General features: G+C 31.4%; 1 protein-coding gene across 1 annotated transcript; it reads right to left on the reverse strand.

Annotated features, from left to right (window-relative positions):
- Positions 1-7,464: 7,464 nt before the first annotated feature.
- On the reverse strand, positions 7,465-14,143 carry TM9SF4 (transmembrane 9 superfamily protein member 4). Its single transcript, XM_088257686.1, has 9 exons — positions 13,880-14,143; positions 13,412-13,797; positions 12,835-12,990; positions 11,712-11,989; positions 10,872-11,075; positions 9,702-10,119; positions 9,426-9,609; positions 9,077-9,215; positions 7,465-7,864 (listed from the first exon to the last, which is right to left on the reverse strand). The coding sequence occupies exons 1-9, from the start codon at positions 13,886-13,888 to the stop codon at positions 7,764-7,766; spliced, it is 1,875 nt and encodes a 624-aa protein (XP_088113812.1). The 5' UTR covers positions 13,889-14,143; the 3' UTR covers positions 7,465-7,763.
- Positions 14,144-15,303: the final 1,160 nt, after the last annotated feature.

Here is a 15,303-nt window from a genome sequence, read left to right on the forward strand (position 1 = left end):
ATTCTGGTAACCCGATTTCCCAGTCAGTAGGTATTAATTAAATCATTCATATTTCAGTACGACTAATATTTCTCTATTTTAATCGCTATTTCATAAAACCATTGTGTAATTTCATTCTCAGGATATTCTATTCTATATACTTATATAATTATAATTCATATTTTGTTATTAAAAAAATATTTTTTTTTAAATACGTTAAAATACAAATACATTCATTTTTACTTTTATTGTGATTTAATATGGTTTTTTCAATAAATTATTTTAGAGTTAAAAGCATCGCAAAGTAGTGTCTCCATAAATATTTATAATGATTTTTTTCTCTTTCGCATAATAAATTTCGATACCCCGTAATGAGATGAGATATTTCATCTCATAAGTAACAAAATAATTTTTCGTTTGGGAAGTAAAGTAACATTAAAAATAGAATTATGCAAAATTGAAATTAAAGATTTCGTTTATAATTTAAAACTCATCATATCGCTTAGGTCCAGGAGAATATTATGAAAGAAACTTTTTTGTAAATATATAATGTAATTTAAAAAGTCTCTGCTTATTTTTTAAATGATGTATATTAATATGTGGAAAATCAATACATGGAATTAAAAATAGTAAAAAAATAATACAAAAAATTTTAGTCATATACGTAATACGGTTAAGTACAATTGAAAAGATATTGAGATATTTTTTGTCAAGGCGGGATAATCGATAGAGCGCAACATAATTTTCTTTAACCCCAGGAAACATTTAACTTAACTGAATTTTTCGCTTAATACGCCATTTTTGTGCTTAAAAAAATAGTTTCTCTTCGAAATAAATATATGGTTTCGAAAAGAAAAGAATTATTGAAACGTAAATACTTTTTCAATGTATTTATATTATTATTTTTAATGGGTGCAGTTCGAATTTATTAATTAAAATATATGATTTTATATTTTAGAACAACAAAAACATTTATACTTTACTTTAACCTAGCATTAAATAACGTAATAAAAACTTTATGATGAACAAAACATCACAAGTTCAAGCTTCGCACCATTCAGTAAGGGTGTACCTGTACATTCACCTTCGCAAAGTTGAAACATGAGTCAACAATACATGTATATCTATAAACTCTGTGATATAGAGAAATACCTCGCTTAGTCAGCTTAAATCGATCGGGATTCTTTATAGTTATAGTCCGGTTGATTCACCAACATTAGCAAATCCTATAGGTGTCTCAGTTCAAAATTAAACATATAATATTTTTTATATGAAAGAAGAGCATTCCAGCATTGAAGGGTCTGAGCATTCCAGGGTTTACCACCGATAGAGGTTTCATATCAAGTAACACCTATAATATTGACATATCATCATGAATAATCCGGTGGCCGATACAATAAAAAATATCATTATTTTTTGCAAATCCTCCTGGGAAAATGTCTTTTTCATATTGCTTATTTATTTTTAGGAATTTTTTTAAAAGTTATTTACGTTTATTTAAATACGATGTTAACAGTATTTTTTTAATTAATTTTTGTGATTACAATTAGCGGATTTAAAGATTAGTTAAATGTTGTTGAAACGACATTTTGGCGCTAAACGAATCTCACGTTTGCGATTTTCACGTTTTCACGGACGAAGCACTAGCAACTATAAGCAACGCATAAGCAACGTAACTGTAACTGCGTACCCTTGCAAGAAAAGATCTGATGATCAATTAGTTAACTATCTTGTATTTCAATCAATTAAAGCGATTTTTAAAACATAAGGACTTTTATAAATATAGTTACTCTTTTTACTAATGCAATAAGCTATTTTAGAGGGTTTAGGGCAGGCAAAAAATAATATTTCTTGATTTATCAATTGGTGGTAATCTAATCTGTGACGCCAATTTTTCATCGATCATCTGTCCAATTACGCCACGGCCCTTGTCAATAAAAAAATCAAAAAAAGGCAACTCTAAAAATTATCCTTTATGTGATACACTATTGCTAAATACGCTTCTTTTGTTAAACTTTGCTTTTTATTTTTTATAATTTTTGATTTAATAAATTAACTGACCGAAGACACGGATACTAACGAAAGCACTTATCCGGACTAAGCGAGGTATATCTGTAATATGTTTGCTTCGGTAATATCCCAAATCTTTAATTGACTGAAAAATAAATGACATGAAAAAGGATTACTTTAAAATTATAATTTTATTTCTAATGTTTCTATGTAAAGCAACAATAAAAAAGTTTACCTTGTTCGTTTTAGTGCATATTATTTATGTTTACAATTCGATGTATTGGGTATATTTTTTATAAAATTATAATACGAAATATCTTATCGGTTAACTAAAAAAAGTGTAGCAGTTACACTTTTATACATTTTTTCTACTTTTAATATATGGAAGGTTTAAATTGATTTCATGTGCATTTTATTTTATATAATTTAATTATCATGTATGTAACTATTGATAATATAAACTTTAAACAAATAACTGTTTACTTTATCTATATTTTTTAACTTTTAAATAAATCAAAATAATTAATTAAGATAACCACTTTCAATAACATCCCCAAAAAATGTACACGTAATATGTGAATTTTGTGTATCGCATAAATAAATCACTCTTAACTCGTCACTAGTCCAGATAATTTGCACAGCAGAGTATTCAAAACACAATGACTTTGTAATAAATAAATAAAAAATATTGCTCCCGATCGTCTGAGTAAAGTTATGACACTTAAAACATAGCAATATTACTTCTAAAACTACCCGTTGAACCGCGTCCGGCGTGCATTCACTTCGACGCCAAATTTTGACTGGATTCCGCGGCCGGTTCGCGCCAAATCTACCCCCGCTACAGCCTTCGTGAAAAGTAGACAAGTACAAAATTATTATGAATGAATTGGATTCGGTTTTAATATCGCAATGGAAAAATGGTGCTTGATCAGATCACTGAAAAATTATATTCCATTTCGTATCAAATTTAATCCAATTGATCAGCTCAATTTTCTACACTACGCAATCCAACGTTTTATTATTTATACCTAACCTAGCTAGTTACCTAATCCTTTTTCTTCTTTTTATAACCCTCATTCGCACTCTGTGGTCCATAAGTCACTGCATCACACAGATATTATGTTATTTTTATAGTTACTTACGTGGTATAGGGTGATATTAGATTCATATTAGAGAAATCTCTTTTATACATTTACTCCCTCTGGGAATCGAACGCGGGACCTCCAGCATGGTAGACGAACTCAAAATCTATGTATTACACTATGAAAGCGGACATTATTGAAAGCTTCCACCGCATTCCTGGATCTGATAATTTTCAAAAGGAACTTTTCTATGAATTAGTTTTTTTTTGTTAAATCGCTATTTAGGTAGTAAAAATTGTCAAAAAAAACTGAAGACAAACAAATAATGTAATAAGAACATATGAAATAAACACTTTTTATTTTTAAAATATCTTTTTGCCCCAAATAAATCATGATAGCTGAAAATTAAGGCTCAAACTTCTTTTTTATTCACCCGTATTTCTGAAAAGCAAAATAATAATATTTAATACACAATAATTTTCAATAAATGAAGTGTTTTGCCATAATATTTCTCACCCCTTAGTTACATTTTTAATCTTGACTAATCACTTTTGTTAACCGCTTTATTTTTTTGATTTATTTTTTATTTATTTTAAAAAGAGAAATAATTGTGTTTTTACTATTTACAAAAATACTTCAATATCATACTATTTCTGTGAGCCTAAGCGGCTCATTATTAGAAATAGGTATCAAATTGTGGTAGAGTGGGTTCGAACCGAGAAACTCTAACTCAAGAGTCCGAGACACTGACCACGAGACCACAACCCGACAAAATGTTAGTTTAGTTGTTTTTAAAGTTAAAACGTTAGTTTTATTAGTAAATGCAAAACCACTAGTAGAGATATAATTCTACCAGTTTCGAGACGTACCAGTCTCTTCGTCAGGACAATCACGACACCGGTATGTAAGTAACACTATGCACTTCTACCATAGAACTATTCACACACTTACACCTACACAAAATACTCAACACATGCTTTATTATTATAGCTGGGCCAAAGACCAACGTACAATATTTTCAACGAAAATGGTGACCACAATTTTAATGCTTTACATAATTTATTATCTTTTTTTAATTTATAATACTGCATGTACTCGTATACTATGCAATATAACTTTTAAAAATTCAGGTAAGTTATTCACTTAACCCAGCCAATGCCAGATCATAAGCCTACTGTATGACCAGAATTCCATATTCTCTTCGAATAAAAATATGTTTCACCTCTTATTTGTAATCACTAAGTACTTGTCTAGGTACTTATATGTTTTGGGTGTGTCTATTCCGATAATTATACCTATGGTTCGTGAGATTCCCGCCAATATATTATCTCCCCAGTGCGCTCTAAAATAGAATGTCATAGACACTCCGGTTCGTTAAATTTCGCTCGGGTTGGCAAAATTTTCCATTTAGAGCCCCGTGACAGCCACAAATTGACTGAATACTAATTCCTCACCCTATTTAAAACATACGATGAAAATTCGTCTTCCCCAAAATTATCAAAAGAGTGATTGTCGTTAATTTACGAACCGTTATTCAAACCTACATATGTATAAGATATTATTACGAATAAGAATCATTATGCAAAACGTAAATGAAAACCTCCTCGATATTGTCACGTTCAAAATAAATTTTGCGGTTCTTTTGTAAACAACGTTATCCTTTAGTATTAAGGGCTATATAATATTTGAGGTTCGTTAGTAGAAAATATCTCGATGTTTTTATTAAATCATCCTGTCACTTTAAAAGGGTTCTACCAATATAATCTTTACGTGTGTTAATAAAACTCTTTTATAATCACATGGTGAAATATGAAATGAAATCATACGAATAGGTTTTATTTGTTTCCCAAGCACATTTTCGGCGCTCTGCGATCATATTAGCCGAAATAGTGACTAGAAATTTTACATGGATACATAAAACTTTTATTTAAGTACATTCATATGAAAGCTTTTAGTAGTATTCACCTCACTAATTAAACAAATTAACTACGGTACTAATTGATGACGCTAGAAATAAAATAAAACAGTGAGTGTCGTGGCATCTGAAAAACTTAATCGAAATGTAATCAAAATATAATCAAAACGCGTTTGCGGTTTATCAACGCCAGTGTGCAGGCGCTCACTTGAAACGAAGAATCCCAAGACGCAAAGAATTTAATTTAGCGGTGATTTCCCGTAAGTGTGCAAACAGCCTTAAGAATAATCAACAGCCAAATTTATAGACATTTTTTACCGTCTGTTATTTAAACTCTTAACGGCCGTCATCCATTTTTTACATTATTATTACATTTATTGACATTATAATTAAATATTTAAATTATCTACAATGTATTATATGTATAAAGCGAGCAGAAGGACCGGATGGTTTCCTACAAGATGGATCAACTAAATAAGGGCATCTTTTTATATTGACAAACCAAAAAGTATCATATGTATGTAGAATATGTATGTGTAATTTTTCCTCCATAAAATCATAAATCAATAATAAAAATATTTTTAATGTTAATAAAATTATTTATTTTTGTATCAGATAAATAAATACACCATATTCAATCAACATAGTTTTTATCCTTTACTGGTTGATTCTTTGATATTTTATTTTTTTGTACATGTGTCTATACATATTCACACGAGATAAACTCCGCATCCAATTTTGAGTTTTCTAAAATTCCACATTGGCAGCATATTCCACATTTACTGTACTTCATTTGCTAGACAAGCCTATATAGACAGAAGTTTCACGAGTTACCCCTCAACTTACATAGAGTTCCTAAGGAAAAAATATTTTTTTTGCTTATTGCTCTGGTGCAATATTAGTTTTCATTGATTTTGGCTCTTTCTAAAAATAATGATTTTAAAGAGAGCCAAATTGATGATTACATAAAATTTTAAAAAGTTAAAATTTTATTCCTTGGCAGGATATTAGCTTTAAGACTGGCAACTTTATTGTCTAGAGTTCTAGAGTTACCACATTTCAAAAATGAAAAAGAGGACCTACTTTCTTTTACAAATGCTTAGCTTCTATACACAGGCAACTGTTTTTGCGAATGCATATGGCGGACTATCCAGTTTATCTATAATTCCAGATACTAGTGAAATTCTACCGCTTTCAGTAAATTATGTTTAGTTATTATGTTTGTCGGCGTTAACACTGTGCCATCACACTATTACTTGGGATAAAAATGTTAAGTGAACTTTCAATAAAGATAGGACTTTGCTACCACTTAAAATCCCAGATGTCCACCATTCATTTTAGTGTTACCAGCCAAAAAAATTTGACACGACCCATGCACAAGTGCTGCCAATCTGAATGAAGCAAAAATCTTTTTTCTTGTTCAAATTAGTGACAGCCAAATGATGAAAATTAAAAAAAAATGTCAACCAAAATATTCCAGCGAAAACATTTCTGGCGCCAATCATATTGATAAGGTAATTGATAAGGTAAAAAAGCTTGACAGACCCTAAAAACAGGAGCCCCTTAGAAGAAGTGTCGAAGATCAGTAAAACAAAACAACAAACTAAAAAAAATTACTCTATTTCAGTAGACCAGTGGATTGTGGCCAACTTAACGTAGATCTACCAAAATTTAACATCCAAAAATTTTCACCCGACCCCCCAGCCATTCCTTTTTTCAGCCAGTTTTCTAAGATATATATATATATATATATATGTAGATATTTTGTTCACCAAATAAGGCCTGCAACCCATGGTTCCACATTCAACCTGTCTGTCCACTGTCCATTCACCGATATTAATCCAAAGATTTTTCAAAATGCCTTCCTATTCCGAACACAGAGCATGTTCTCATCTACCGGAGTTAGGGTAGGTGATTCATTACTATATGGCATAATCTTCCTTGTGTACAGGGCTATTTTGAATTTTCAGTTTGCATTTAATATTTTTAAAAGTGTAGTATGGGATATAAAGAAATTAATTTACCGTGATAGCCTAACTTTTAGATCCGTTTTCAAAGTGTTTGGGTGTGTTGGCTTACGGTGGGGACTGACCAGTCATATCGTCGTAACGTAACACGTTACAATGTGAGCATTCGTATAGTCAGTACAGCGAGCCGGTTTGTTCAGAGTACTCCATTTGATGTTCGGATACTCGCCGCAAATGTTACGTTACGACGAAATGCTCCGGTCAGTCCCCACCTTTAGAGGCACCTTAAAGTTTCAACTATCTTGAAACAATGTCCACCCATTTTCTCTTCATTAATAAATGTTTTTAACCGTTTTAAGATGGGAAAAATGGAATTAAGTCGTACAAGCGCAAATTATTGAACCCTGGAACTCGATACATTTGAACTGCAATACCTCACTAAGCTCAGAACCTCAGGTGCAGGTTATTATAAGTATTTTCAATTGTTGATAAATTAAATGAAAATGCAATATTGTAATAACAAACGTAATGATTTTTTTTGTGTTAAATCCTCATTTTTATTTTTATTATTGTTTTGAAATGAGATCAATCATTAAAATATACTAAGAAAAACCACTATTTCAAATAAAAAGAAAACATGTATTTCTAATAATTTTTACGGATACACATATTATATAAAACAAAAATTAATCTATTATTTGTCACCTTAAAATTTATGTCACATTCACAATTGGTTTTTCCTTAAATAAACAATTAATTTACATTCAAATTTGTCCAATTTGATTTACGAAAAGTTTCACTTTTTAAACACTAATCGATCTTTACTGCTCCATAGATCTTCCTTATAAATGCATAAGCTGCGAAGAACCCAATTGTTCCGGTTAGTAACCAGAATGTCAGGACCATCAAGCCTGCAAAATAAAGATGGTGAATTAACGTTTATTAAAAACATACACATTACAAACCACTATTATTATCCCTTCAAAATCTTCTAATGGATAATGGCCTTGCTATCAAGTTAGATGATAATGTCTAGAGGCATATATACAAAATTTTAAATTCACTTTTTTTTGGATACCCTGGTTTTAAGACATTTTTTAATAATTTTAGAATCTACTTTCTTTGTTTTTTTATGTAACACAAAATATTCTGGGTGTATCCAAAATATCTCTTCCTGATTGAATCAATACGGGTGAATTTGAGCTGTATTTAGTATTAAGTATGTATAAGATAAAAGTGAGAGTTCAAAGGTTGATTATAAAGCAAAAATTTTAAGGTAAGCAAGTGTAAAAACGTGATTTTTTTAAAATTATGAATAAGTATTTAAATAATTTTCTTGAATTTGTTTAAATGCAATGCATTACTAATTAAGTTATTTTTATGGTAGCTTTTTTTCAGCGTGTACGTGAACATTGTCAATGGTGGAACATTATAAGATGAAAAGGCATTACAAAATATGAGGGACATTCAATATATTCTAAGTATCTCACTCAGTATATTAAATACTAAGAGTCATAACAATAACAAGATTCAAAGATATACAATTCAGCTTTTGTCAAAACACAAGCAAGATGACCACACCCACAAGTTAAACAAACTTAAATACCGCACTGTTAACAAATTTCTCACTGAACGAGAAAAAAATGAGAAAACCATTTACAAAGAGATATCGGGTGTTTATGAGAAGTCTACTCTTTCATTATAGATAATTCAAAAGAGGGTCAGTAAATTCATGAGAGGTACAAAGAGTATAAACGATGAGTAAGGCGACCAGCTCGGTTGGATAATCAAAGCCAGTAATGAAGAAAATCCTGACCCTAAAATACTTCAATTCAAAATTACCAGTATTCATTCTCTTTCGTTTCTCAAACAAACCACGTTCGGAGTGGGAATTTAAAAACAAAATGGAATGAAATGCAATTCCATATAGAAATATATTTAATAACATGTGTAAATATTAATAAAAGAAACCAAAAAAAAATAAATTCATTATAAATTTAATGTGATTGAATCCAGGGATCCACACCATTATGCATACTCATATTGTGCAGTTTGATGGATGTAAGGTTATGAATCCAGAGGCAAACAAATATTGTTATACTGAAAACTATTGAGATAAATACCTGTGTACCCTACATAAAGTAGGGTTGGGATGAATTCTGTGATTTCCAATTTGGTGAAGAAATAGAACACAGCATATGCCAGTACATATACTGCAGAACCTCCAGACACCAAGAAACTCCTCCACCACCAGTGGTAATCCTGAAAATAAACCGATCGACAAATATATTTTCAATGTGAAGGATTTCTCTTATTTTACTAATTGGAATTATACATATTACACTATGGACTACTCCAGTTTCAATATGTGAGAATCTCACAAACCAAATTGAGTTAAATTTCCAAGAAACTTCAATGTAGGTACATCTATACAATTACTCTAGTACATATTGAAACATTCTCAATACTTACCTCTCCACACAGTTGGAAATAGACCATGACGATGGATATTTGTGAGCACGATATCACCAATATACAAAAGACTAGAAACAAGAAACCAAATAGATAATATATTTGATTTTCCCAAATGGCTGTGAATATGAAAAACAGCTCAATAAAAACAGCTCCAAATGGTAGTATACCAGCCATCAATGTGCTAGAAAAGAAATGATACAAGTACATTAGTTTTGGAACATACACGTACATTTACAAATTTTAAAACATAAAGTACTAAATAATTTTTTTTACCATAACGCAGGATTCATGTACCAGAGCTGTTCAGGAACTTGTCTCGGGATTTGGTTGGTTCGAACGGGATGTTGGAAGCCTTGTTTTCTATATCCAAAGTAATATCCCAAATAAACGAGAGGCAGCGAGATACAAAACCACAGACATAATAATGACATCATGGTCGTAAATGGAACTGCCCCGCTGGAGTGCTTGCCCCAAATGAAGAAATTCAAAAAGAAACATGTCCCGAACACAATAGCCGGGTAGAAAGTGGCAGTAGACAGAGCCGCTTTCTTCCACTCGCGACCTCTCATGGTCTTGTACAGGCGGGCTGAGAAATATCCGGCTATGAGCCCCATGAATACATAAAGGAAGATGGCGGACGTCATCAAAGCTCCACGAGATGCCGGTGAGAGCATTCCAAGCATGGCAAAAACTGAAACAGTTAAATGACGTTTAGTAAGATTATAACATAATTATTATACATTAACCTGACGGTTTAAATTAATGACAAAAGAATATAAAGTTTTTATTACAAAGATTATAAGAAACCAATATAAAAGCCAATAAAGTTAACTTTTGCACACAGTATAAAAGATAATAAAAATTAATACATAGTAATGTAAAAATAGATTGTGAAATTTACTAAACATTTTATTTTTTGCTTAAATAGTATTTTAGTAGTTAAGAGGAATAAGTGTGTAGCATTTTATGTTTTCATTTGTCCTGAATGATTTGTTTGCTGTTTGGCAAAATGTTTATATTTATTCGAACAAACTCTTTCTGTTCTACAAAACAGCGCTAATCCTTTTCCGAAAAATGCTCTCTCCGGATCTGGCGCCAAGTGATTACCACCTGTTCCGCTCAATGTGGAACCAAATAAGTGGCATTACCTTTAACAACAAAGAGGACCTTAAAAAACTGGCTACGAACTTATTCCTCAACCCAATACATGCAGATTATACTGAGAATGTCAATGTGATGTGGCAACTTATGACCATACGATAAATAAATAAAAAATATGTAGTTCAAATTAAGCACTATTTTATACAATTTTAATTTTATTATAATAACCTATGATTAATCAAAAAGTAAAGCCTTAACAAAATAATTTTTGAAATATATTATATTTATTAATATGGATGCATAAAAAATATATTGTTTATATTAGTTCAAAATAGTACTTACATAATGTGATTAATGCCATAAAAAATATTTGAATCCCACTTCCGATAACGGCAGCAAAAAGGCGAGATTGCCTCGGGGGTCTAAAAACATCTCCATGAACTAATTTCCATCCAGTCTCTTCAATTACATCGTCTACCCCTTCATCAGCATTGTATCTGGCTATATCTCTTCTCAATGTGCGTATCATGATCATAGTTAATATACCTTAAAGAAAATATTTAACAATTATTCATCTCTGAATAATTTACACACTAAACTAAAATAAAAATAGAAATATAAAGTCCAATGATCTACAGGGTTTGTATATAAATATTTCAGCTCTTCCATAATCTTAGTCGAAGATTATCCCAAAAATAATATGCACTTATATCATTAAGACATAGATGAAAATAAAGTAACCAGATAATGCTAAAAACCGTACAAAAAATATCTTAATTGTAAGTGGAGAAAAATAACCTTTAACTGTTATGTGCAGATCTGATTTCAAAATTGTAACAATTGTGACTGAATCTTAAAAAAGGTATTCTCCATGTTTGTGAAATATATATTAAAATAAAATAAAATAAATTTTTTTTTCAAAGGGAAATATTTGTGTTTTTAATATAAACAAATATTTTAATTTTATACTATTTTTGAAGACCTAAGCAGCCCGCCATTAAAAATGGGATTAATGTTGTCGTAGAGTATACTCGAACCTAGAAAGTCTAGAACTAAGAGTCCACGGTAGTAACCACAGGACCACGACCCGACTTTGGTTACACTTATGAAGTTGACAAGTACATAGAATTGTAAATTTTACCTTTAAAAAAAAAACAAACAAATATGTACTAAAATACATACCTGACAGAAAAAATACAACCATCAATGAGTTGATGATGGAAAACCAATGTATCTGTACATCGTTCATTCCTAAGTATATGTCCCATCGGGATGCCCAGCTGATATCTGACTGTATCCATTCAACCGAATATGTGAAAAAAAGCTTTGTGCCAGTGACAGTATTGACCAGCTGCGGTTTGGGTTCACTAGGGAAACTGCACGAGTCTCCACTAAACTGTAATTCCTCTCTATCAACCGACATCGGCTCCACTTCAAACCCAACTACACGATACTTGTCCCTAAAGAAGAACCAATCATTATATTATACTACAAATAAAACTTTTTTTTTTAAATACATCTGTAATCTCAAAGATCCTTTTAAAAGAGCAAGTGAGAAAGGGTTAACATCGATATCCCTTAACCTCATCAGTATAATATTTTTTAGTGGTTGTTTTACAAATTTTATTTACACAATAGAAACTAAGTTATATAAAATTGTATTTAAAAAAAAAAACACAAACACAAGGTGCAAGAAACAAAAACCCATAATGGTAATTTTACTATTATGTGGAAAAAAAATATCCCAAAAGCATGATTCTAAAAAGATTATTGTCAATATGCTCTTACTGAAATGAAATGATTTTTAATGAAAACTTAATGGAACATCTATGTGCACTAAAAGTATTGCGATAAATACGGAATCAATATCTAATTCTTAAATTGTTTCAATTTTGTTTGACAATCAGTTTCAGTTTTAACTCAGTTAACTTCATCAACCTCAGTTTCAATTTTAAGAAAATAACATACATAATGCATCTTTAGAATTCCAGTGATTGGTTAATGAAGATTAAATGTTAAATAAATTAAATTTAACCTAAGATTAAATTGAGATACAGATTTTATTACTTTACAACCATAACTGAATAACTTTTTTACTATAAAAACGACAGTGAGAAGCAAAGCTAATATGGCCTAATCAACAGTTCTAGTCTCGTAATGTAGAATTCACCTACTCGCTCAATGGAAACCATACATGGTTTCTATTAAATTGGGAAAGTGATTCTCGATAGAAAAAGATACAATCCAGTTGTAAAAATTCACCTAGAATAGAAAATTCCTGAAGTAAAATAGAATTTACACATACCCACTCCGAGGATGATATTGTAAGATAAGTTTCAAGTGATTGTTGATATAAGGTTTGCCATGAGTCATTACTCCCAGTCGGTATCCTTGCTCAACTATTTGTTCCACATTTCCAGTCTTTAGGGAGTGTGTGGCTACAGGAAGATTATCAACCAATCTAGGAGAAAAAATATAGAATTTACATCTTACATACTAAAATCATAAGAAACTTCTATGTTTATAAACCAATCACACTACACTTAATTTTTTTCAGTTTTCTCCGTGAATACTATTTTTTTCTCTAGTAGCCAAAAAGCGATGAAAACATACTTTTGACATACTTAAAATATTTACTAGGATTATACTTGATTCGCCATTTGATATCATCAACAAAAAAAGTGTCAAAGGGGAGAGAGCATTATGTTTGTGAAAAGAATAAATAATTTGTCCAAGGCAATAATTAAGGGGCATCGCAGCATAGTATTTTCATGAATATGTCTTCGAGCAGACACTCTTTACTTGGTAATACATTACATTTGTTGTAAAGCAATATTAACAGTATGGATCCTTGAACAGTTTCAACTCTTTGGTTTACTTACAAATGTACATAATATTCATGCTCAATTCGATTGCCAACATTCTGAGATTCCTCTGCATTCCAGTTCATGGGATTATTTTTGGTGTGACACAACAGTCGGCATTGTATGTCCTCGGCCATTTGTACCGTATACGGTGTATTAACTATTCTATCTCCTCTGAGAACCTCTCCCAAATTCTCCGACTTATACACAAATGTGCCATTTTTAGGCAAACAGAAGGGAAGTGAATAGTACTCATAAGGTAACTGGGTGTGAACACTCGTCATTTTTACAGCTTTAACATCGATTTTCTGTCCTTTCCGAAACTCAACCGGAGCGACACCCGGGACATAGAATCCATTCACAGTAGAACAAAAAAAAAGTATTGAAGCAAAATACAATGTTATCTGAAACAAAATAAAAGAAGATTATCAAAGTATAAACTAAAAGAATTAATAAATTTGTGAATTTACCAATATTCAAACTTACGATATCCATAGCAACACAGCAATAAATTGATTAATTCACAAAAAATCCATGTAGAAGAGTACAACTAAGGGACAATAGTATTCTTGTTTTAAAACATAAAACAATACATTCAACACTTATTATAGTGAGGCTTTTAAATTTTTAAGGCTTCTTATCTCGGAATTTAGTTGTGTTTTCATAAAATTTTCACCAAAATTGTCATTTTATCGAATTTTTCACGAACACAATTTTTCCTAAGACTCGCTCACAAAATTCTGAAACGTCAGATTTTCATTGCAAAGACGATGAAATACATTTCTAGTTAACATAGACAATTTTTTATGCGAATCTGTCAAAAAAAATATACATTTTTTAAAAACATTCACTGTGTATAAAATAATACAGATAAACCATATTCGGGAATATTTTTGAAAACCTTTAACTTTGTTCAAAATCAAAATCTACTTTCTATTTAAACATCATAAATAAATGCATTTCTTCGTGTTTGCAAAACATAAAACCGGCTACAAATATTTATCTTTATTTTACATTACCCCGTGTTCAACATGTGGCTGCAATTTTGTATGGACACGGGAGCCGCATTCAAGGCACAGAACGTTTAAATTACGTGTTAAAATACGGCATACAATCAATCTTTAATAGATTCAGTTGATAATTGCACTTGGAATTTACGCAAGTGCTCAGTAATAAAATTTGAAAAATCCTTTTGAACTTACACTTGGAATTTATCAATCCCCAAGTGTTTTACTCTCGTTCGGAGTTCAGAGCCACCTCCAACCCAATAGAAATTTCCACCAAATCCGGGCTTCCAAGTGGACAGGTTGGAAAATCATCTTCACTGATGGATCTCGGTCGGACTCGTCGGCCCACACGGGAGCGGCCTTTTATTGCGAATACAATAAATTTCAAAAATTGTTTAAGCTTCACCGGGAAGCATCGATATTTACTGCAGAAAATATCGCTATTAGAGAGGCTGTAAAATATGCATTAAATTCTCAAGAGAACAAGTTCCTAATTCTGTCGGATTCTCTGAGTGTCCTACAGAAATTGAAGTCTCCTCCTTTCCTATACCCCGAAGATGAATGCTGCATCGAGACTCGATTCCTCTTACTACGGGCGGCCTCGTTAAATAAAAAAATTAGTATTGCCTGGATTCCGAGCCACTGCGGCATAGAGGGAAATGAGAAGGTGGATACCCTGGCAAAGGAGGCCGTCCTTAGCGGGGGCCCAGAATATGTGAATGAGCTTAGCATCGATGACCTCCTCGTTATTGTAAAGAAAAGACTTTTTCACTCATGGCAGGAACATTGGGATACCTCTGCCCAAATAAAGGGTAAAAATTTGTATAATATATGTCCTTTGGTAACGGAGAAACCCTGGTTCTCCCGGATAACTCTAAACAAGTTCGAGACAACATCCTTATG

This window comes from Brachycentrus maculatus, unplaced genomic scaffold, assembly GCF_059751285.1.
Source record: "Brachycentrus maculatus isolate JH-2025_06_01 unplaced genomic scaffold, ASM5975128v1 h1tg000086l, whole genome shotgun sequence".
In the NCBI taxonomy this organism is placed as follows: Eukaryota; Metazoa; Arthropoda; class Insecta; order Trichoptera; family Brachycentridae; genus Brachycentrus; species Brachycentrus maculatus.

Coding starts and splice junctions, on each gene's coding strand:
- TM9SF4 (XM_088257686.1), bottom strand. Junction 9,216..9,425: donor ATTTCCAACTGTGTGGAGAG/GTAAGTATTGAG, acceptor GTTTATTTTCAG/GATTACCACTGGTGGTGGAG. Junction 7,865..9,076: donor ACTTTATGTAGGGTACACAG/GTATTTATCTCA, acceptor TTTATTTTGCAG/GCTTGATGGTCCTGACATTC.